Source organism: Onychostruthus taczanowskii, unplaced genomic scaffold (assembly GCF_017590055.1).
Source record: "Onychostruthus taczanowskii isolate IOZ18803 unplaced genomic scaffold, ASM1759005v1 scaffold14, whole genome shotgun sequence".
NCBI classification, from domain to species: domain Eukaryota; kingdom Metazoa; phylum Chordata; class Aves; order Passeriformes; family Passeridae; genus Onychostruthus; species Onychostruthus taczanowskii.
The window spans coordinates 4,695,086-4,719,033 of NW_024498573.1; the positions used below are offsets into that span (position 1 = coordinate 4,695,086).

The 23,948-nt window shown below is 43.7% G+C and overlaps 1 protein-coding gene across 1 annotated transcript; it reads right to left on the reverse strand.

Moving 5' to 3' along the window:
• Positions 1-99: 99 nt before the first annotated feature.
• ITK (IL2 inducible T cell kinase) lies at positions 100-23,701 on the reverse strand. The gene is made up of 17 exons (XM_041397691.1): positions 23,531-23,701; positions 12,814-12,918; positions 11,745-11,826; positions 10,420-10,548; positions 9,718-9,758; positions 9,210-9,361; positions 8,712-8,777; positions 8,482-8,536; positions 6,240-6,319; positions 5,466-5,602; positions 4,695-4,769; positions 3,822-3,993; positions 2,944-3,160; positions 2,153-2,217; positions 1,950-2,068; positions 687-844; positions 100-171 (listed from the first exon to the last, which is right to left on the reverse strand). Exons 1-17 carry the CDS (start codon positions 23,699-23,701, stop codon positions 100-102), a joined length of 1,896 nt encoding a protein of 631 aa, XP_041253625.1.
• Positions 23,702-23,948: the final 247 nt, after the last annotated feature.

Here is a 23,948-nt window from a genome sequence, read left to right on the forward strand (position 1 = left end):
GCAAGTGTTTATGGTGTTCTGTTAATGCTCTGTTAGGGAAAATCCAGCCTTCTCTCTCCTCAGGACTCTCTTGGCTGTGCTGAGCATGCAGTGCCATGATTACACATCAAACTCAGAGATTTCACTCAGCTGAAACAGCAGAAGAGAAAAGGATGGCCGTTCATCTTTCCCCTGAGCAAAGGAGAGAAGAGAGAGGAAGAACATTAATGTCAGCTGGAGAGGAATGGCAAGGTTAGCAAGGAAAACCTTGGGAAGAAACTGAGTATTAACAAAAATACAATCTATTCCTACAGAGAAAATGCCACTGGAAGAACCAACTTCCTTCTGTGCAATGTTTCTTTTCTATTACCAGTGAATTGGGCTTGGTGGACACTAAGTACCTTGTAATGGCTTGACTTTCATTTTTACCACCCTTAGAACTCAGCTCCACAAATCCACAGCTTTCTTAGCAAGGGAACTGTGGAATTAACTTGAGTTAGGTGCACTACATGGGCTTCTCAGTGAAGTCAAATAAAAGGCAGAGAGTCCAGAGTTTGCTTGCTAGTGCAGATGAAAGCTACAGTGCTTCACCTCCAGGATTTTATCTTCTGTTAACGTGTGGAGTGCACAAGTCTCTCTCCTCCTTAAAGCCAAGGGGAAGGGAGTTATTTTCTTTGGGGAATAGGGCTATCTAGTACAATACTTACCATCCTCCAGCAGTGGCTCATCACTTCATAAATTGCCTTGGAGGCCAGCTTGGGTTTGTAGAGCCGAAATCCTGCGTTGATTTCTTCCACCACTTCTGCATTGGTGCGATTCTCATATGGGATTTTACCTTCACTGAACACCTCCCACATCAGCACTCCTAAAGCAGCCAAACAGGAAAAAATCACGAAGAGGCAAATAAAATCCTCAGCAGGGCCACTTTCCACCTGCTCTTCTCTGCAGCTCAACATTGGTGCCAGTTACTTGGAAAAGCATTTTCACTTGGATTCTCAGTAGGGAGCTGAAAAAACAGGCCCTAACACAGCTGTACAGTTTGAGGATGCCAGCCAGGATCTCTGGTGCTCTCTGAAGCATCTCACTGTTGAGTCTATGAAGGGCCTCAGCACCCAGCTCCCACTGTGCTGCTCATAGCCACCCCAGGAGTGCACAGCTCCAGCCACAGCTCCAGCCAGCAAAGGGCAAGGGAAGCACAGAATCCACAGGCACAGACTAGCAAAGGTTATAATCCTGCATTATTTACTGCTGGCCCCAGGGCTGAGTGGCACCCCATTGACTGTGAGCTGTGCACAGCACACTGCCCCATTCACTGTGTGGGCTGGAGAGGGGCCAGGCCCATGAGCGTGCCAGATCCACAGCCCAGGGGACAGCCTTTGTTATGGCTTTGGGCAAAAACACACAGCGGTGCCCTTATCTGTGAGGGTCCAGAAGGGAGACCAAAGAATGGACACAAATCGTCAAACAATGCATTGTGGAGCAGGAAATGAGGTGAGAAGTGTGAGCAGTGAAATAACATTTGCAGATCAGCATAAAGCAAATGGAATCAGCAGAGCAAATTTGGAAGGGCAGGGGGTTTGAGTGAGGCATCAGTGCCCCTGGACTGACATGCAGAGAGATGGAGTGCCTAAATGTCTTCCCTCTCCTCTCCTCTCCTCTCCTCTCCTCTCCTCTCCTCCTTTTTCTTGGACACTCCTGCTATGTCACCATGAAACAGAATTCATTGTTTGTATTATTGTAATACATTAAATTGGCAATATTTGAAATGTTCTGAAGTATCTCAGTGGTTTCATTTTCTTTCCTTTCTTTCACTTGAATGTTTCAGGCTTGCTTTTCTAAGCCATTATTCAGGCCAAACACCTTTGGAGTCCAGAGGATGCAGTGTGGAGGAGAGTTTCCTTGAGGACTGAGCCCCTGTTTTTCCCAGCTGGGGCTGTTGAATTTTCTCCATTTTGACAAGAGCTCCTTACCGAATGACCAAACGTCAGATTTGGTGCTATAGTTGCTGTAGGAGAAAACCTCAGGAGCAGACCACTTGACTGGAAACTTGGTGCCTGAGGAGCTGGTGTACTGATCATCCAGGACAATTCTGGAAGAGGAAAAGAAGGGGGAATGCTGAGTTACCCCATCCCTGACAGCCCCAGGGGACCGTGCAGAGCCCCGGTGCCTTTACCTCGACATCCCAAAGTCAGACACTTTGACCACGTGGGATTCCCCCACCAGGCAGTTCCTGGCAGCCTGCAAGAAAACAAGGTGCAAAGGCATCAGGTCAGAGCTAAAACCCTGTCACAGCCACTCAGGGGCTTTTATCCTGGAAGAGCAGATCATGCTTAAAAAAGGAGCATCAAAGTGACATTGTGCCATACAAAGAGGACAAACCCCTGAGCTCCTCATGCTTTCTGTACATTCTGCAGCATGATCCTGTTGCCAGAAAAGCTGATCAGCCATCACTCTGACAGGCCCTTGTTGCCCAGAAAGGGTGGAGCAAGACCCTAAAATAGCCTCAGCTACTCACAGTCATTGCATGCCTAATGAAACTGCAGCAGTGACTGATGGAGTTTGACTGAAAACCCCTTAATTAAAACTATTTTATCATCAATGCATGCTTATACATGACTTATGCTAGAACAGGTCTTTTTCTAATATTCACTGGTTTTAGATATGAAGATGGTCAGTACTGTGGTTCTTAGGGTGCCAAAGGAAAAAAAGGAAAAACAGACAAATTTTATGGCTTGTTTCTTCTCTCCCAAAACCAGTCAAGGGGAATAGATTGATCAGTCCTCCAGGGCTTGTTTGTATATTTTGTTTTTCCCTAAAGTATTTGTGCTGCTTTTGTTGTGAGGGCAGATACAGGTTCTCCTATAAACAAACATGCAGGAGGAGTGTGGAAGCTGAAATTAAGGAAGAAAGCAATGGAAAAAACCCCTCTGGAGCAAAGAAAAAGTCCACATGGGACCAACATACCAGATCTCTGTGGATGACAGAGTTTTGTTCCAGATAAGCCATTCCTTCACACACATCCAGGCACATGCCCAGCAGGGTTTCCTTGGAGAAGCTGCCCCGCTGGCTCCTGAGGTAGTCGGACAAGCAGCCGTTCTCCATGAACTCGAACACCAGGCAGATGGGAGCATCCTCAAAGCACACACCATAAAGCTGGACTAGCTTGGGGTGAGACAGCTTCCTGTGGGGTAGGGAGAGAAGGTGGGAAAGAGGCTGAAATAGGCTCAGTGCCTGCTATCCTCACAGCAGGTATGTTATACACAGCAATTTATCCACAGGCTGCACCCAGCTCATTGCAAAGATCACCTTTGCAGATGTGCAGACCAAGGACTAAATATTCCATTTAAATGGTAGTGGTCACCAAATTATTTTTCTGGAAAACCATTCAATCAAACAAAAATAAAATCAATTTCTGTCTTGTGGGGAGGGAAATGCAAAAAAAAAAATGCAGAAAAAGTCAATAAAACCAAAGACAAATATATTCAGTTGTGCAAAGCAAAACATTTTACAGGTAAAGCTTTTCAATGAAATTGTCCTTAAGTTTTAAGAGATGTTTTCTGAGAAAAACCACTTTGCTCTCCAAAATGCACCATCAATTATCCTTGCCTTCCTGAATAGCAGGGATCTGGAAGACCATTCTGGATATTGATAGACTTGGAAGCAGAGTAATTCACCTACACTTTGAATTGCCTTCCTTTGTATCCACCAGAGCTCACCAGTTTATTTACTATTAAGATACATAGCAGATAATCCAAGTTTGAATTCCATACTCAGATTCCTGACTTTCATTCAGTGTTATGAATCCCACAGGGTATGATTGTTGTGGGGAATCTAGCACTTACATCAAAACTTTGGCTTCCTCGATGAAATCCTCCTCAGACATTGCTCCTTCACGGATGGTCTTTATGGCTACTTTGGTCTTGTCCAGCAAGTAGCCGAGGTAGACCACCCCAAACTGACCACTGCCAATCTCCTGCACACGGGTGAGCTCAGAGGCATTAATGACCAATTTTCCTGTTGGTTGCCAGGGAGAAAGAGTTAAGGACTGAGCAGTAGAATGCCAAACAAAAAGCTTTTGTGGGTTAAACACTGAGGCAGGACTCCAAGTGAGACTATTTGGCTCTCCCTCAAATTGCATGTCTGACCTCTGATAGCTCATTTGACTAGTCCATGCTGCAGGTCATGTTCAAGGGTAGGAAAAACAACAACCCCTTTCTCCCTCCTTTGTCTTGCCTATCCAGTTCTTCAGGGAGGACTGTTTTTACCATGCTTATGTGCAGTACCCAGCACAACATGGGGCTTGAGTTTCTTTGAAGTCTCCAAGAATTACAATAAAGATGATACCAGCAAAATTCTATTGACAGCAATATTCAAATGAAGGCATCTTTCAGGAGAGACTCAGCCTTCATCAAATTATTCTATGCTCCCATTTCCATCCCCTTCGTTCAGCATTCATTTTGGTATTTAATGTTGACTTCACTGAGACTCTGGGTTCTCATCACCTCCCTCAAAGCACTGCACAATCAGTTCAGTCCTTTATCAACAGCCATGACAAAGATGAAAATCTGGTGAACAGTGCAGTGCAAAGACCTGAAGAAAGCCATTTATTGTGGCTGTAACCACACAAATATTCCTCAATACCCGTGGGGATGTGCAGGATCACCCAGCCAGCGAGCCAGGAGTGTGATTCTCACGCAGTCATGGGAGAACCTTACCGTAGCTGAGGCCTGCGGTGATGGGGGCCTGTTTCCTCCAGGAGGAGACCGCGTGTCGCAGCCGCGTCACGAGACCTGGGGACACGGGGACAGTTCCTGTTACTGCACAGCCATGGGAGCCTGGCTGCCACCACCCCAGAGGGCAGCTGGGATTCTGGAAGCAGATTTATTGCACTGAGTTCTCAGCTCCACTTGAGGGCAGCTGAACCTCTGTGCAGGCTCTGGTTTCCTGCCTGAGAGAAGGAAGCCAGTTCTGAGCACTTTCAGCTTATTTCACATCCAGAGCCTTGAGCCTCTGTAAACTCTGATGAATTTCCAAATGATACTTGGTATTTACAGGGTATTTTTGAAGCCCAGTGTTTCCCTTGGTACTCCCGAACTGTAGGATGGGATGGATACATGTCTGGTTATGGATACTGCCCATGTCCTTGATTTGTGTCAAATCAAGACCCAGGGATAGATCACCTCAAGAAGGCCCTGCAGTGTAATTCCAGCAGATAGCTTGGCCTGACAGTGGTGATACATCCCCAGGGCTCTCTATAATATGTCATTATGACATCTGTGTTGGCCATGGTCAGCCTTAGAAGGACAACCAGAGTGAGGATGTAATGCTGGAAGCTGGCCTGAAATGGTCATTTCAGAATAAGTGGGAGAAAAGGTGATGCTGTTTAACACTTCATTGTAAGGACAGAGGGCTTGGGAGCCCTCCTTCATTCACAACAGTCACCTGGCAAACCAGCAACATCTCTGTTCAGCATCAGCTGCTCTCACCTGCTGCATTGTGCTGGTGGTAGTTGATGAGGTCAGGGATGGAGTCAAACACGTACTTTTCTGCCAGGTAGTATCGCTTGGGAAAGTCAGTTGTCTCATTGATGTGATAATGCTTTATAACAGGATTGTTGTCCGTGCTGAAAAAGAGGAGGTTTTCTTTCAGAGAAAATAGTTTGCAGCAAAAAGACAGGGATTTGGGGTATGAACAGAAAAAAGTGAGCAAAGGGGAGAACCTTCCCCCAGAAAGAATGGGAGAGGAACAAGGAGTGAGCTGCAGTTGCTGATGAACTCTGGGTACTTGTATGTTCTCCCTCTCACTCACAGAAGGTCTCATCTCGAGAGAAAGGCTGAGGTTTCCTGATAAGAGAAGGTTGTGTACTAAGTTTCTCTGCCTCTTCTTTGTGAAACACCACTTTCTGCCCCATCACTGAATGCCCTTGCACTACCCATCTCTGGTGAGTCCAGAACACAGCCCACATTGATCCCACTGGCACTTCAGTTCAGGGGACAGTGCCATCAGAATGGCAACCCCAGTGATGTCCAAAGGACTATTTATGGGCACATATTTAGATTCAGGGAGAAGTGGAGCCTTTAATACACTTTGGGACTGGCAGCTGACTCTTCTGCCTTTTTTGGAAGTGTTTTCCCTCTATCATTTTCATGAGCCTTCTGCTCTCTCGTTATAATGCCAAAACAACTACACAGAGATTACACACTCATAGAAGCCATTTCATTGATGTAATTGATGTGAAAAGCTGCTGAGCTCAGCTGTACCTTAATGCTTTGGTGAAAACAGAGACTGTGTACATGCCAGGCTGCCTTGAATCTCTCACCATGAAGGCCCCTTCTCTACCCTGGAACAGGAGCAAAGGAAAGAAAACTGGTTAGAGACATAATGGAAGAAAAAAAATAAAAATAAGTAGGCTGGGGGGTAAAGCTGTGCTTATTTCAGCTCTGTCATGAAGATGTGCTAAACATATAGGAAAATAAAGAGCCATCACCCCACTGACAGAGCTTGGTGTGTTCCGTGCACAGCTCTGGTGGCTGGCCAGGGCCTGCAGATCTGTCTTGGGTGTTAGGTGCTTTCACCTCAGCTTCCTCTCAGAGCTCTCAGAGGAAATGAGACTTAGGCACTTATGCTTAGTACATGTGGGTGTGCCTCTTTGTCCCTCCAAATCTCTCCTCTGGAAATTCTGAATCCACTGACTGCCCTCAGCCCTATCTGACAGAACACATGTTCAATGAAATGTGTGGCCGAGTGGAAAGGCAAACCCCTGTGAGTGCTCCCCGTGGAGTGAGCAGCCACAGAACAAATCACAGAGTATCCAGCACCAGAGAATCCATATGGGAGTGTAGGAATGATAATTCACCAATGTATCCCAAACTGGAAAACCTTGGACATGATCCTGCCCTTTCACAGGTACACCAGTCATCCAGTATCCAAACATAAATGGGTAAGAAAGCAATCCTCCTGCAGTCTGACACTCACAGAACAATTTTTCTTTTTAACTTTTCACTGTAATCGTTTTCCACTCATCTGAAAGCTAAAGTGCCTCACAGGGCATGATCCCGCTGGCCCAGATGGATTAGATGGCAAAGGAGATTTAACATCAGAGTTTGGCTGGAATGTGCTGTACTGACCTATATATTGGTAATAAACCCCACATTTTTCCTCTGTTTGCAGATAAAGAAGAATTTCATCTGGCATCCCAAGTGCCTGATTTTTTTCATTCCCTCCTCCTCTGCTTTACAGGTAGGATTCCTCCATTTCTTGTCTTCTACCCACCCACAACACTTGATGCAGAGCAAATCCACCAAGTGCACCCTGCCTGGGTCTCCTTCCCTAGAGCTTTGATCAGCTCCAGCTGAACACAGAAGCTGAGCTGCTCCTGCACCTCCTGTTTGAGCTGCTGGTTGTGCAGCTCTGCCCAGGTGGGATCAGCCTGCTGAGCTGTGAACTTCCAGGGTTGGACCTTCAGTGTCTGCACAACATCTGCTGCATCTGCACCGCACAATATCTGGCACAGGAAAGCTCTGAAAAAGTCTCTCTGCTGCTGTGGAAGCATTTAATCACACACAGTGAGGGCTTCAGGACTGGAGGTGGGCAGGTTTTGGAGGCAGCATCCTGCCCAAGTTATTCTGAGCTCTCTTCTTGCCCTTCCATTCTCAGCTGACACCAAGCCTGGCCAAAGATCACTCACAAACTTGGCCACATTTTTGGGGGGAGCTGTGAGGCTTGCAAGGCTTTGAACCAAAAGTCTCTGCAGTCACATGGGGGTAGTTACCACAGAAAATTTGTACTGGTAGGACTGAAAGAAAAAATAAAACCACTAAACCATGTGTGGACTTTTCCTCTAGTACCTTGTACAAGAATTTTTAAAACAGCACAAAATTGCTGCTATTTCCATAAAATATTACTGTTCCAGGAAGGAACACTTTATTTGTGTTTATTAACAGGGCCACCTGTTAATGTAAGAACTGATTTAAAAATTAAGGTTGTGTTTATGTGGAAAATTTGAACAAGAAGCTTATTCTTTGTATTTTCAGTACAGTCTTCACTGGAAAACTCTGGCTCAACTGAAAAATGAAAGATGTGTGCTTACATGCACACACACAATTAAAAAAACAAAACCCACAGCCATACTTTTGGCTTTCATCCAAAATACTTCAGCACAAGATTGGTTAGATTTTCAGAGAACTACTGGCATTCACAGGCCTCCTGCAGAGGCAGAAAAGATGAGCTAAAATCACAGTTTTCAGCTGGCACAGTGCTCTGAAGCAGTGTTTTCCACCAGTCCCAGTTACTGGGTGTGTTTGGATGGCACAGCAACATCCATGCTCAGCTAACATGGGGACAAGGGGGGTGTGCTGGTGGTCCTTTATCTCACATCACACACTAAGGACACAGAGCAGGAACCCAGGGTTCATCTCTCTTACACACAGCAGCCCTTGCAGGCTTCATTTATCATTAATTAATTATTATTTCCCATCCCCCCTGTACATAACACTGGTTTACCTCATCCCTGAGCAGTGTTTCTGCCTTGCTTCTGCTGATGTTCTTATTGTACCACCTGAAAACATAAAAAGACTCCAAGTCAGCGTTTCTAGACCAGGAAAGTTTCACCTGAGAAGCTTCTGAATGGAGCATCCCCAGGGTGGAATGTGAGGTGGGGTGGGGGCATCTGTGGCTTGTAGCTTCAAATCCAGGGCACTCAGAGGTACAGGAAAAACACAGGCACAACTTACTCATAAACTTGCAGATTCTCAGGTGATTTTTCCACCAGGTAGCTGCTTGGCACGTAGCCTTCATGCCTGTTGAGAGGCAAGACAAGTGTGAGTGTGCTGACAGACTGCATCTGTAGGAGTCAGCCTTGAAAGCTTTGCCTGTTCATTGCATGATAAAAGTGCTGGTGGGGAGGTACTGAGTGGGGTTACTGGAGAAGAAAACAACTGATTGCATCTCCAAACATGGAGAGGTTCACAATTTCCCCCCCTGTGTATCACTGCAAATATCAGTCTGAATTGTTTATTGCTGAAAAATTAACTTTCAGATCCTTTTCATCAGCTGCCTGAAGCAACAGCAAATGGAAGAAGGTTACCATAAATAACCTTCCATCACTTTTGCCCTGTAAATAAGAGGACGCTTTGCAAAAGATGAACAAGAGGGAATAAACATGTATGTTAATGGAAGAACAAACTGGAATTAGAAAGGATTTGCACATTGGCTGTTGAAAAGGGACTTACCCATTCTTATCTTGAATCAGCCACCAATGTTCCTCAGAGCTGTCAATGACATAATATTCCTCATTATATTGTAACGTCAGCTCCTGGGGGTTCTGGGCTTCATAGTCATATATGGCTATGACCACTGCTTCCCTTGGGTCCAGCAACAATTTCTGCACAAATTAGGCAAAAGGCTCATCACATTCACATTCATATTAATATTTATATTCATAAAAAGCAGTGGCATGCTCTCTAAAGTGATATTTTCCTGGCACTGGTGTCCCCTGGGTTTAAAAGCCTCAAAGCACCCCAGACCATTTAGTGGAGTGTGGTGGCAGCACGAGAATCTTTGGCACTTTCGAACAATGAATTTCATATAAAAATTTCAGTTGTACAGAAAATACCTAGGGAGTGTTATCACAGGTGAAATTCTAGGTCACTGCACTGTGGTGAACACTAATAAGGACATATTCCCCACTGGTAGTTAATCACTCAGGGCAGGACACTAAGGACAGCATCACTGACTCACCCAGTTATCTTCAGGAGTGGGAGGAAGAGGTTTCTTTGAGGCTGAAAAGAAATCAAGAAAGATAATTTGAAGTAGGTGAGGACAAAACCAAGGGAGAAACCACCAATGCAATGAATTGATACAGGTGATACAAACCCAATGAACAGTGAGCTTTGGACTTTGAGAGCAAGACCTGCTAGCTACACAGTGAGCCTCAGCAGGAACTGGAAACTGGGGTACAGATTGGTTAAGGCATCAAGGTAAAAAATACAAGGTAAATGTTTCTTTGGAGAAGAATGATTGACCACTTGTGTTCATTTTCAGGAGACAAAGTAAAGATTATGCTTGGCCATAATTGAAAACCACAGAGGAAATATGGTTTTGCTTGGTTTGGTTAAAATAGGACATGCACTGTTGAATGCATTTATCTCAAGAAAGTTGTTATGGCTTACTGACTGACCACAGCTGATCAAGTTCTTAGCTCTCCATCTCATTCCAAAACCAGCTCCAAGCATCACACAGGGGAAAATGTGAATTCAAAAAAAGATAATTCCTTACATACAGTAAAAGGTAAGCCAGAACATCCCAAGAAGCCAGGAACATGTCTCTTTATGGAAATCTAACATAATATTTTTTGATGTTCTGTACAAAAGAGATTCAATCCTCTACTTTTGCTAGGCATAAATATTTCCCATGTCAGGATGGTCTTAACAAGTCCCTTACCATTTTTGGTGGGGTCATATACCACACAGCCAGCTGCCATCTTCTCTGTCTGAGCACAGCATCTCCATTTGCCATCCAACCAAAAGTCCGGATGACACTTTGAAGCCAAACTGTTGTTGTATCTGATTTCTGAAAAAACATTAGGGGAAGAAAAAGAAGGCAGAAAACGAATTTATTTGCATTCACGTTCGTTCTAGAAGTTTTCTAGAACTAAATGGAAATAATATGCTCTTTAAAGAAGCTTCTACAGGCTTGTTTCAAATAGTCCAAAGGAGGGGACAGTCTACAAATATTGAATGAGAAGAGGTGATAAAGTAGAAGCTTGGAGTAGGGGAATAACTGATTGCAAACGTCAGTGCATAAACTTCACAATGTCTCTATCAGGCACAATGTTTTCAGAGGGAACAATACAGCAGCAGTGCTGTAAAACAGAAAAAAGCTGTGACAGAAACCTGGTGCAGTTTTATGTAACTAATTAACACCTTCCTCACGTCAAGCGCTCTGCTTGTCTCTGCCCCCAGTGTTGGTTACTGCAGCACCATGCAAGTGAACCACAGCACAACTCAGGAGGTGAACAGGAAATGAAAGCTACCCACAAAAAAATGTTCCTTAATAATAATGATTCTCTAGCAAGGTTGTAATGTAACCAAAAAAATCTATTAATAAGAGCTGAACATTTTTCTGTGTAGAAAAGGTTATTTAAAAAAAATAGCCGTAGGAAAATCCTCATCTCTTCTTGAAGCAGAAAACTCAAATTACAGTCATTTGTTAAGAGTTTATTCTAGAAAGACACAAATCACAGAATCCCAGAATGGGTCAGGCTGGAAGGGACCACAGTGGGTTACCTGGTCCAGCCCCCTGCTCAAGCAGGATCATCCCAGAGCATGTGGCACAGATGGTTCTGGAATATCCCCAGTCAGGGAGACCTCACACCCTCTCTGGGCAACCCATGCCCAGTCACTGCACAGGGAAATTGTTCCTCATGTTCAGGTGGAACTTCCTGGGCATCATTTCTGCCCATTGCCCCTTGTCCCATTGCTTGGCACCAGCAAACAGAGCTGGTCCATCTTCTGACACCTTCCTGCAGACACTGACAGATATCAAGGTCTCCAAATAAATCATCCCACATCCAAATTTCCCCTGCCTGCTGAAAACACACCCACCAGATGTACAAGCATTTTGATTTTATAACCCACTGCCTGGGTTATAAACATTTTGACTGCTGAGATTGGAGACATTGACTCCTCCTGCTCATTTTCTCAGCACTATTTGTGACAAAGCTGGTCAGACATAAGCCACAGTTGGGTGGGCAGAGGGGTTTTTACCTTCCTTCAGCGTGAGGACCCATCTCTGCCGGCTCTCGCGGTTGGGGGCAAACACGTAGAGGATGTAGCTGTCATGGACAATCTGGAGAGGGGGTACAGAAAGGAGTCAGCCATGAGAAGCAATCCCAGATGCACTGGTCACAAGGGAGCCACCCAAGGAAAGAGGCAGCAGCCCTGTTACCAAGAAGCTATGTGCCAAATGATGATGTGGGGAAGTGGAGAAGCAGGGGCTGCTCAGATGCAGCTCTTAACCTCTGTGTTAGGTTGGAAATGTTGTGTTCTATTCCTATCTGATGGGGCACTTTTTCTGTTCATTGGGCAGTTTTCTTTATCTCTTCCACAACCCACCCTCCCTCCAGGAGGTATCTTCTATTAATGGGCCAGTGGGTGTCCTAGCATGGCTGATAAAATTCCATCATCCCATTGAGAAATGCTCCGCCCAGGAGAGGAGCCAAGCATTCCTACCTGGATATAAGCTGAGGTTTGGAAGACCACAACAGTGTTCTCCCACTGCATTCCCAGAGGAGCAGCCCTTTCCCACTGGATTCCAAGGAAGAGCAGGCCCATCTCCAGCAGCCCTGGATCTTCAGAGGAAAACTCCACTGTTCTCCAGGATCCCTGCTCCAGCAGAACCACAGCTGGCACTGCAGGAGGGCTGAGCCCCCATGGAATGGGACTGTGCCACCACCCTGACCCACAGGGTGTCAGTTCCTCTTCTGACTCTGGCAGTGTTGTTTTGTATTACTGCATTTTTTCTTCCTTCCCTAATACAGAACTGTTATTCCTGCTCCCATATCTTTGCCTGAGAGCCCCCTTAATTTCAAAATTATAACAATTCAGAGGGAGGGTTTTACATTTTCCATTTCAGGGGAGGCTCCTACCTTCCTTAGCAGACCCCTGTCTTTTCAAACCAAGACAACCTCACTGACTTTTGATTATTTAAATTTGAGTAGAGGATCAGATCAAGAACCCAGTGCTGGTTTCAGTAACAACTGCACTGTGAAGGAAATGCTACTGAAATACAAAATGAAGTGATGTCTCTCTCAGTATGGTCAACAGACAGACTCACCTGGAAAGGGTATTTGTACTGACAGGGAATGATGATGTCACTTCTCACAATTTCCACACATTTAATCCTGGAAAGTTCCACAGAACCCTTCAAAGTCCTTTTTTTCTAAAAGACAGAGGAAAGCACTTTGTTGATGCTAATGATTGTGGATGAAGTGAATAATTAGACCAGACTGTTGAATCCATGGGAGATTTAGTTTTAATGGAACAGAAGCAAATTAACTGATTACGTAAGACATTAAAACATTTAAAGAATAATTCTTATATTGGACATCTCTATATTTATTCCCATACACACACATATATGCACATACATATATTTCAACTCAGCACAGGGATTTTAGAGAACTAGTCAAAACCTCTATTTGAAATTCAGCTTTTACTTTTTTTATTCCAGCAAAATGAAGTTCCTTTTTAACCAAAAAAGAACTATTTTCATTAAATTTTCAGTTTACTAACACCCCTGTTTCATACTGAAAAGATATAAACCAATAAATATTTTATTTAAAAAAAGTTTGTGTACTGAGAATTTCAAAACTATTCATTTCATCCAAAATGTATATTTTTACTGTATCTGTCTTCCAAAAAATACAACATTTCACTATTTTTGTTTTTCTGGCTTTTCAGCTAAGAAAAAAACAACATGGAATTTTGAAATAAATATTATCCTCAAAAACTTGCCAACAAAGCTGTTTCTCTGGCATCCTCTGCTGTGCTTCCATTCACCAGGTGTTTGGGTATATCAGGGACCCAAATAACAGTATGGGCAGTGGGGAAAGAGTAAAAAGAGCAGACATTCATGGCTCCCAGCTGCCTTGGTGTGCCTTATTCCCTGTGGAATCCTCACCCCACTCAGCTTTTGCAAGAGAGGGGTGAGGGCAGCTGCTGGAAGTGGAGCTGAGGCTCAGCCTCTGGTGCTTCTGCAGGATCCACTACACGAGGTTGCTCTTCAGAGTGAGCTGGTTTCCTGTTTTGATTCATTTTCAGTAGGGATTAAGCACTAGCTGTCCCCCCACTCAGCTTTGGGACAGCGTGACGGAAACCAGTGAGGTTTAAGAACACCAAAACACTGCAAAGCTTCTGTTTTCCAAACACTGCAGCAGGAGAGAGCCTGAACATCAGCTGCTGCCTTGTACCTGCCACAGATTATCACTCAGCAAGACTTTGGCAGCCTTCTACCCTCTCTGGGGCCCCAACTCTTTGTGTCTTACACCCTCCACTCCTCTTGTCCCTTTTTCCCTCTGTCACCACCGCCCTGCAGCTCTGCCCTGTGGGCAGCAGCCATCCCCACCACTGTGCCAGCCCCACTGCTGCTCCTCTGCCACTTTCAGAGTTAAATTCAGCCTAGACCAGGGCAGCAGCTCATGCCTCTGGAGATGGGGGAAGGTTTGCCACAGAGCACTGTCAAACAGCCTCAAAACAGAGAGGGCCCGAGGGTCCCCAAGCCTCATTCTTGCACGACTGGCTGGGTATTTTGCCTCTGTATAACTGGACTTGAGGCAAAAGGGGAAAATTATTACAGTGTGGTCTCACATTGCTCTTGCTGGCCTCTGCTGGTGCATTTGTGGTTTGTATTTGTATTTGCTTGCAGTTTAACTAGTGTCTCTGGATTTACTGCCAGGATTGTCTCCTGTAGACATCTGCCTGTGTATCTCTCTGGGGTGTGGGATTCTCCTAAATCAATAAACCCAAGGCTTTAAAGCACCCCTGAATGTAAATGCCAATTAACTTTCAAGAGTGCTGGCAAGCCTTAGAAGGCCTCATTGCACCCCATTTTCATCATTTATTTCCTTTAATTCTTATCTAGTCACTTCTTTCAGACTTGGCTTCCTCTGTCTCTTCTTCAAAACCTCCTCTATCATTTGTTCTACCCCAGGGATTTTTACCCTTTTGATGAGGCACAAAGCCATTTATATCCTATAAAAACCTTCAATTTTGTTAGTGCTGAACCCTCCTTCATCTCCTTCCTTTGAAGTCCTGGGGTTTACCCACATGCATTCCTTCCCTGAGGCTTTAGCAAGCGATGCTCTGCCAGGCAAACCCTGCAAACACTGGTTTTTGTTGGTGCTTTTCTGGACTCTGCTGAAAGACAGGGTCCAGCCTTCTCAAGGAGCTTTATGCAGTTGTCCTGCAGCTCTCATGACCCACTTTAATCCTTTTAATCACACAATTCAGTGATGGAAGCTCCTCATAATCTCATGTTGCAGCACATTGGTGTGTGTCTCACAGCCAGAGCATTGCCCAACAGATCCTCAGCTGATGGGACCCTGCTGATAGAAAGCAATTATAGTCCTCTAGCAGGACAAACAACTGGAATTACCATTCACAAACCAGGCATTACCAGAAACTGGGCTGGAAACTAAACATATCCCTGCTGTTGTGATGTTTGACCACATTTTAATCCAACAAAACCAACAGGGCCATTTGGAAGGAAGGGGAGAGAAAAAGCCTCTTAGAAAAGGCATCTGACAAACCTCAGAGACTTGTTCCTAAAACGGCGAGACAAAACATGCTGACAGATCTCCATTTGTTGTTTCCAGTCTGCCCAGAGTATAATTGGGTAGATGTTTTAGCTGGCTGGTCAGTAAAAGCATCAGTGGTCTTGCTGTGAGCCATGTGTGGAAAGAACCAGGGCAGGCTGCTGTGCCATGAGGAGCAGCACACGTGCTGCAGAGCAGCCCATCCTGGTTTCTTTCTTTTGGTCCATGACTTGCAATATATTCATTCTGGGAATAGCTCTGAAAGGAGCCAAGTGCTTCACAAGCCCAGTGCATTGATATCTTCATCTTTTGTGCTCCCCCTCCTCTTGCCACATGGCTCCATCAGCTCTTTCATTGATCAATCCTTTGGTTTGTCTCTGCTGCATAAATCAGATGACTCCTCCTTGCTTTAGATGCTGGGATAATTGACTGTGGAACAATGGACACAGCCCTACCGTGCAACACAAGGAGGCATCTCCCTGTGCCTGCCTGAGGAATGAGCTGCCTGGCTCTATCATGTGCTGAAACCGACCACCAGCACCGCTGCTCACCCAAAAAATATTAATCACTTCTGTCCAGCTCAGGGGTAGGGGCAGGGATGTGGAGCGCTTGGTGAGAAGGCAGGGAGCCAGCAGTGGCTGCTGCAGGTGACACAGGTCTGCTTGTGATCACACTTCTGACCATGACCCTGCACCCTCAGGCTTCACAAAGCTCTGAGATCTTGTAAGATACGGGGCTGAAAGGCTCTGCAGCGAGTGTTTGGGCTCCAGGTCCCTCAGTGGTACAGGTTTTGCTGAACCCCACTGGGTTTATCAAAGGGCCCTGGCAAAAGGTGCAGCCACCAGGGCTGGGAGCAGAGGGAAGGGAGAGGAGAGGCAGGGGAAAGCAGAGCCTCATCTCAAGGAGCAGAGGAGGAGACCAAAGGCAGCATTTCTTGGCAGGAAGGCAGCACCCTGTGCTTCATAAAGCTGGCTTGGTTCTAAAGTTGCGTAACAACTTTTGTCTTCTTCCTTTTGTTCTGGTGAGGGGAAAACCAAGCCATCAAAGGTTCATGTGGCCCCAGTCTCCTCAGCAGCAGTCCCTGCTGAGGGCTGTCCATGCTGCAGCCTGGCTTTCCTTGTCCAGTGGTGTTTGTGTTCACCTTCTGCCTCCCCCTCTCCTGTGCATCCCCTCCTGTGCAAGGCTGGCAGTGCCTCTTTGGCAGGAGGGTAGGGGAAAACTGATTTATAGCAAGGTAGGAAATTCCAGTCCTCAGCAAGCTCAACCACAAAAACATTTCCATCAATGCAAGCATTTAATGACCTTCTCTGTACCATCAGGGTTTGGTTTTTTTGGTAAGAATCTGAGCCAAACTTCACTCCCTGTTTTCACTCACCATCTTGACTAAAAAGAGCAATACTTAATTGGTGATTAAGTAGATGAAGGATCTTTGCTTTGACCCTGTGTCACCTGTTCTCTGTCTCTCTGCTCTAGCTGGGCTTGTTGCTCAGCCTGCACAGAGGCAGCAGCTGATTTTGAGGGTTGTGGAACTGCCCATGGCAGAGAGCTCAGCTGCCTCAGTCAGCTTCAGCCTTTTAAATGACTGACGTGTTCCTGCCTTTCAAGGAGTTTTCTTCAGGCTTTGCTGAGCTTCTGAAAGAATTTGGAAAGGAATTTCTTGGTGTAGAAATAGCAACCAGAAGCTTATGAGATATCACTGGAACAAGATGGAATTATTTTTAATGGTAGCCCTCCTGATAAAGTATTTTTCCACCAACCAAAATACCTGAGCTTGAACTTGAACCTCCTTGAAAACTGTGTTGATACAATTACTTTCTGTCTCTTATCATATTCCTTATCTGTGGAATGTGCTGATTTTCTCATTAATAGTTAGGATATTAAGAACTGTTGAAAACTGGATTCATAGTAGCTTTGCCTGGACACTCTCTTCATTCAGTATTTTGTGAGTTTTCTCACAAAAATGTGAGTTTTCTCACATTAGGAACACTGATAGTTTCAGGGCGTATAAGAAATAAATCACGCAACTAATTTTTAATTTGAATGTGAAAACTAAATTAAAGAAATTGATTTTTAAAAGAAAGTTGTAAGGGATTTTACATTTTCTGTCACACTAACTGTTCTAAAGGAAAATTGGAGAGGAGTGATAATTGATAACACTGGGATTTTCTGTAGAACCCTGACTGTTGTGTTATATTTTAATATCTCCAATGTATTTTGCTGTATTTGATATTTAAATCCCTTAATGTGTCTGCTTGTCTTACCTGTCCATCATGACTATTTCGTCCTTCAGCTTGAACTAAAAGAATAAATTTTTTTACTGCTGTTTTCACATCTAAAGAACATGAAGGTCTTTTAGGGGTGGGCACACCCTGGATGCAGAGTGCACAGAATTGTGTTAAATAACAAAACCATCTGCAACTGGTGCTTGAGATGCCTCCATTCATCTATTTACTATCCTTACACAATCTTATGGACCAAATCCAGCCTTGTATTTCCACCAAATCCAATTCTAAAATTCTCTTTGGCGCAAGTCTTGTCCAAGATGGTTATCGGGGTGCCCATCTCTACAACAGCACAAGTAGTTGGACAAGAAAATCAATGCCATCATCAAGAAACAGAAGAGGGGGAAAAAAAAGAAAAAAAATAGAAAAAAAGGAAGATCCTTGGCTTTCAAATGAGCTTTGTAATATGATGGAAATAAGCCTTTTATGTTACATAAAAGCACATGGAACAACTGCTGAATACTATATTAGTTTCTTCAAAGCTGTTCTTGACTGCAGCAAAGACTGGGAACAGTGGATTGCAGTGAATGAAGGATTCAGTGGAAGAAAAGAAGCTAAATTAAATCAACTATATGACATCACTTTTGCATGAAAAAAATTCTAAGCTTTAAGGCCAAAATTAAAAATCAGTCAGAAAGGATGAAAGAGTATGGATCAACGGGCAGGCATTGCAATAAAATAAGTTACAATGTTGATTGCAATATAAAGAAAAGTCAAAGGCACTAGGAGCAAAAAATGGCAACAATAGAGAAGTCTAACAAAAGGTAACTATTAGAAAGCCTCATATTTATTGCTACATATTCAAATTAGGAGGTATTCTTTCCTTCTTAAAGATATAAAAGAAAACATGGGTTGAAGATTTTTCTACGTCCTCAATGTTCTCTGACAGAAGAAAGATTTGAGCTTTGCAATTTAAACAAACTGGAAGTATCTGACATTTGCTGCAAAAACATTGCTCAGAAGAAATTTAAAACATTTTCTTCAAAAACTAAAGACTAATAAATACACAGAAAAGGACCTAGTAGGCATAAAACTGGGCAGGAACAGAAAGGGCAAGTAGAAAATTATTATAATCATATTCTGGAATGTAAAATTAGTTATTCCAGCAAAAAAAAAGCTATTTTTATTACCAGACTTTACCACATGTTTGTGTAGTTAGAAATGCCACAGACACCAGACACAGAGAACCTGCATTTTGCTCAAGGCAATCCTGTCTAGACAATATCACCACCCTGAATCAGGATGCTGCTGCAGGAGTCGTGAGTGAGAACAGCAACAGACAGGATCTTTGCAAATATCCAGAAAAATAGTGGGTAAGATGGATTGGAACAGGTTGATGAAAGATGTGGAATCTCTGTCCCTGGTTTTGAAGAAGTGGCCAGTCAATGTTACAGCCTGTCCTGGTGTTGGTGACAGTCCTGCTCTGAGTGTTGATCTTATCCTGGCAATGTAAGTCTGACTAACTGAATTTGAGAAGTGCTCTCCAACCACATTACCATGACTCTGTGATTTCACAATAGCAACGAGGCTCATTGTGACAAACAATATCAGCTTCATCCTCCAGCAACTCCAATAATATCATTTGGATTATTCAAAATTCCTGTTACGTTTTCAGAGATGTACTAGACATTAAGGCACAAATTTGTACTTTGTCTCCATCTTATTTAGGATTGTATTGTTTTTATTGCATAAAAATTGATTAAAATGGGTGATGCAGGCAGATGCTAAGCCTGACTTCGTGGGTGATATGTGTATTATTCATAAATTAGTTGGAGATATGAATCAGAAAACAAGTGGTATTGCAAATTCTGGCAAGCAAACAGTACTAACTAATAAATACATGGCAGGTTATGAAGAATGACATATCTAGTCAGATGCATTTATTTGGAAGGTTGTCTTAAAAACCTTAATGAAATTCCCTTTAGGTGAGGACTGCAGCTTCATGACTGCTAAGAGGAAATATCCCTGCAGCTTGTTGGCCTGCTAAGGTGTTCAGAATACACAAAGCAATGAGAAATGGTTTGAATGGCCACTCCAACTAATAAGAAGACCAGAAGGGAGACCAGAAGAAAAGTTTTAGTCTGTTTACATTAGAGATTTGGGGAAAAAACCTGGTTGGATTCTGTGCAGAATAATCAAGGTGAAAGGGACTGGACTGAGGAGCAAAGCACAGCTTTTTGTCCCATGGGTAGCTGGAGTGCTGCAAGCAGCCCCACATGTAGATAATGCTACAGAGCAGCTGGAGCATTTCTGGGATGCTGATAAAAGTCTTTTCTACCAAGTTTATTTGCTTGTTCTCATGTAACAAGAGACTCAAAGCAGATTTCAAAGCCCACTGAAGTGCCATCTTTGCCATCTTCATATGTGAGTATCAAAATCTGAATGAAAGAGCCCAGGACAAGGCTGACTCATTCTGTGTGACCTCCTGAGCATCTGACCAGTGTAGGAAGAATTGTGCTGATTAAATGAAAAAAGAACTTGGCATTTTCTTGGTGAGCCTTTCATTGCTGTCTTTATCAGCTGGACTAATAATAGCCCCCAAGTGCATGAAGATATAAAATTTCAAAATATTTATGTGCCTGAAGGATTTACCAAGGAGCATAAGCTGTTGGGTAAAAGGGGTATAGATAATTCACCAGTTCAAATGCTTTTGCTGCATCTAAGTAAGAATATTTGAAACTCTGTCCCAGACATCTCCCCAAAGGGATTCACTTCTCTGCTGCTTTTGCAGAGCAGCAAGTGTACCAGGACCCTGACAGTATCACAGTGTCTCAATTATCCATTACTGTAGTGAGGATCAAACTCATTGAAATAGTCAAAATTATTACTGCCATGTGCTTGTTTACTCACATGTACAGTAGCTACAAAATCAGACCCTGAAACAAATATTTTTTGCCTTTGGAATTGATTTGCATGTTATAATAAAGGCACTTCTGATGTCTTTTAGCAGAGATGGGGGCTGAATACATGTGCCTGTTATCAGGGCTTTGCTTTATGTTAAGACAGCCCTGCATTGTGCACTGCATAATGAATTCCAGAAAACACAGCTTCTTATTGTTGTCAGTTATTGGGGGCTCATTCTCCTAATGAGACATGTAAATATCTTTCATTAACATTAAGGGCCACTGTGTGCTTGGCCCTGAGGAGAACAGTGCTCTCTGTCAGCTGCGGCAGAAAGATGAAAATTACAATGAAAATGCCATTACAGTTACTGCAAAAACCCCCTGCCTTTATTATGTCAGATGTCTTGACAGCTTTGAGTATAATTTGCAGAACTATCCCTGTAGCCTTTTAGCCTACTTATTTCCTTATTTTGGACTGATTAAAATTCTTTAATGTTGTTTTATACCTTTGATTTAAAAATGCAGAAAAAGAGACTGTGTGTTAAACCCTGTTAAATGCAGGCAGACTGTATAAACCAGGGCTTAACGCATAAGTGTGTACTTTAAGTCATCCATCTGAAATCAGTGGGACTTCTCAAACTTTTAAGCAGTTCAGTAGTTGTTTTACCTGACTTGGTGCACAGGCCGTTGTTACTGGCTGACCAGGGACTGGAGAGATGGGAACTATACAGTACAAAACTCTGAGTACAGCAATCCACCAGACAGGTTGGTAAGGGGTTCTTAAGGACACCCATTGAAAACCCGTGGTGAAAACATCCCCAGAGATCTCCCTTGAAAAATCCATGCTTTAAAAGCTCAGATATGTGCTGGGCCCATCCATATGTCAGTCCATGGGACTTGAGAATGCTCCCCATCACTGCAGCCAGCTGTCAGCAGTGTCCCTAAACCTCCAGAGGAGGACCACCTGCAAACTGCCCCCTGGTAACAGTGAGAGCCTGCTCTGACCTCTGCCAGCCCCAGAAATTATCTGAGAGCCCCTGTGGAGTAGAGCAAAGCAGTGCCAGGGACTGCACCAGACAATCAGCACCAGGTCATTGATTTCAACATCTGCACATGGTGCTGGTCCTGGTGCACTCCTGGGAATGGCACAGCCCATGTGCTGGGCAGGGATTATTGGAATCCTCTCTCCACTGGCTGTGAACACAAATGCTGTGGGTTGCCTCCATTCTGAGCACAAAACAAGATGGTTCTTGCATGGGCTGCCCTCAGCTTTCCTCTCCAGAGCAGCAATGGCCTGATCAAGCAGAGGTCTCACCAGCACGCTCTAATTTTGATTACTGAAGAGGCTAATGATTGGTTCTGGGAGCGTTTCACCGGACAAATTCTTCTTTCTGTACTTCATGACAAATTCTTTTCATGTAACAGCCTGATTTTGATAGTTTGTGTGAGAAGGAAAATCAGCATTTCATGGAATATCAGCCCTGTGATTACAAATATACCACCATGCCTCAAACGTGCAAAAGGTTCTAAAGTTGCATGTGTGTTTACCTACATATGTCTACACATATATCATATGTGCATTTTAAAATATATAATATATAAGATAAAGTGGATGATGCACCAAACCCTCATCTCACCTAAGTGACCTTTTGGAAGACTCAGAGGGAAAATTTCCAAGAACACACAATGTGTGAAGCCTATGCCCCACTGAAAGTCACCAAGTCAGATTTTCCAAACTATTTCAGTCCCTAAAGATGCTGACAAGACACCTACTGCAAAAGTATCTACTCAGAGTTCCATTCAATTCATGTCAAGCCCACCAAGACTCAGAAAGCACCAAAGAAAACCAGTAGCGAACATTTCTCTAAACACCCACACCTACAGCAAAATCACTTAGATGGTTTTCAAAATTTAGCCCTGAATAATTAAGTGGAATAGTTATAATGGAATTTAAAATCTTATGAAAATGACATTTGAAAAATAGTTTGGAGAACAAACAAAGATAGTCTCAAACCATAGACAGTGACAGTATGCAGCAATGAATAGTGTCCTGTTTAAAATGGAGGTGAGAAAAACATGGGCTAGAAAGTATAAGCAAGAAAAACATTTCATTTGGCATATTTGAGAGAAATGACATGCAGGTGAAAATGACTGTTAACCTTTAAACCTTCTAACTTTTAAAGCTGGTTTGTAACCCCAAATAGGTTGTGATAAAATACCAGGGCACATCTTGCCTTTTTTTATTTTATTGTTGCGTTCTGTTTCTACTTAATTTTCTGCAACTGAGCAAGATCAGATGGTCTGAAGTTGCCAGTGCTGCATCCACGGCAGCACAGTTCTTCTCTGCCTACAGGAACAGTGCCTAAACAAAATGGATTAACAGCATGTTCAGGGACTGCTGGAAAACAAGCAAGATTATTTACAACCGTAACGAGGCTCTGCAAACATCCAGCTAAATAGAAGGAAATAATTCTCACTTCACTGGAGCACTAAACACAATGGGGTGCACAGATTGACTTCTAATTTTCTTCATATTTAGCAAATCAGCAAAATGCAAAGTTGGGGAAGCAAAGCCTGGCCTGAGCCTGGATCTCACCATCACAGCCCATCTGAAGATAGCTCCAAAGGCCACATGTTACATGTGGCAGCTGAATTTATTTTAAAATGCTAGATAGACCTCCTTAATAGCCATCAGCCTGATGCCCCAAAGAAAAGAATGAGAGTGAAGATCTGTGGATTATTTTTTCACAGATACCATTAGGGTACACTTGTGACCTTCACAATAGGTCTCTCCAGGTCACCCTGTCCCCATGTGAGGTGCCAGGCACAGACTCACACAGTTCTTACACACAGCCCATGCCAAGTTCCTACAATAAAACTAGATCCTTCCTATAAATTCGTAGTCTTCTTCCTCCATTCACACCAAATGCCTGCTGATCAGAAGCTCTAAATGACCCATTTGACCAATTTTCAGTGCATGGTGCTGTAGCGAGGACCAGAAAAGTTAGCAAAATTTAACAAAGATCATCCTTCCCTCCATTAGCATCCTTCCCTCCATTAAACAAATTCCATCCTTCCTCCCACTGCTCTGAGAGAGAAAACAACTGACGTACCCCGTGGCGATGCTCGTAGTAAGCCAGCTTGGATTTGGTCAGGACAAAGAAGCGAACTTTAAAATTGGAGGGTGAAGTCCTTCTCTTCTGCTGGGATTTCTTGATCAGCAGTTCCTCCAGGAGCACACAGTTATTCATGGCTGAGTCAAGAATGTTTGTTTCCCAGGACATGGGAACTCTGTGCTGTGCTCACCGTCAAAGAAAGAAACACGAGAAAGAAGACAGTTAATTTAGAAAAAAAAAGTGTTCAAGAGGCAGCGTAGGTGCTTTTGAGCTTTATCTTCCCATCTACAGCAAAGCTTCCTTTCTGTCAGACCATAACCACATCCTCTCTGAAGCCATAAGGTGAACAGCACACATTGAAATGTGCGCTAAGGTAAATGTTGTGGAAAAAAATAACACTTGAGGGACTTGAAGT

Excerpts from the sequence above, each read along its gene's own strand:
- ITK (XM_041397691.1), bottom strand. The coding sequence starts at position 23,701 with ATGTCCTGGGAAACAAACATTCTTGACTCAGCCATGAATAACTGTGTG. Across the intron at positions 845-1,949 it reads ATCTGACGTTTGGTCATTCG|GAGTGCTGATGTGGGAGGTG; the intron begins GTAAGGAGCTCT and ends TGGCTGCTTTAG. Across the intron at positions 172-686 it reads TGAGCCACTGCTGGAGGATG|GGGAAAGATGAACGGCCATC; the intron begins GTAAGTATTGTA and ends TCCTTTGCTCAG.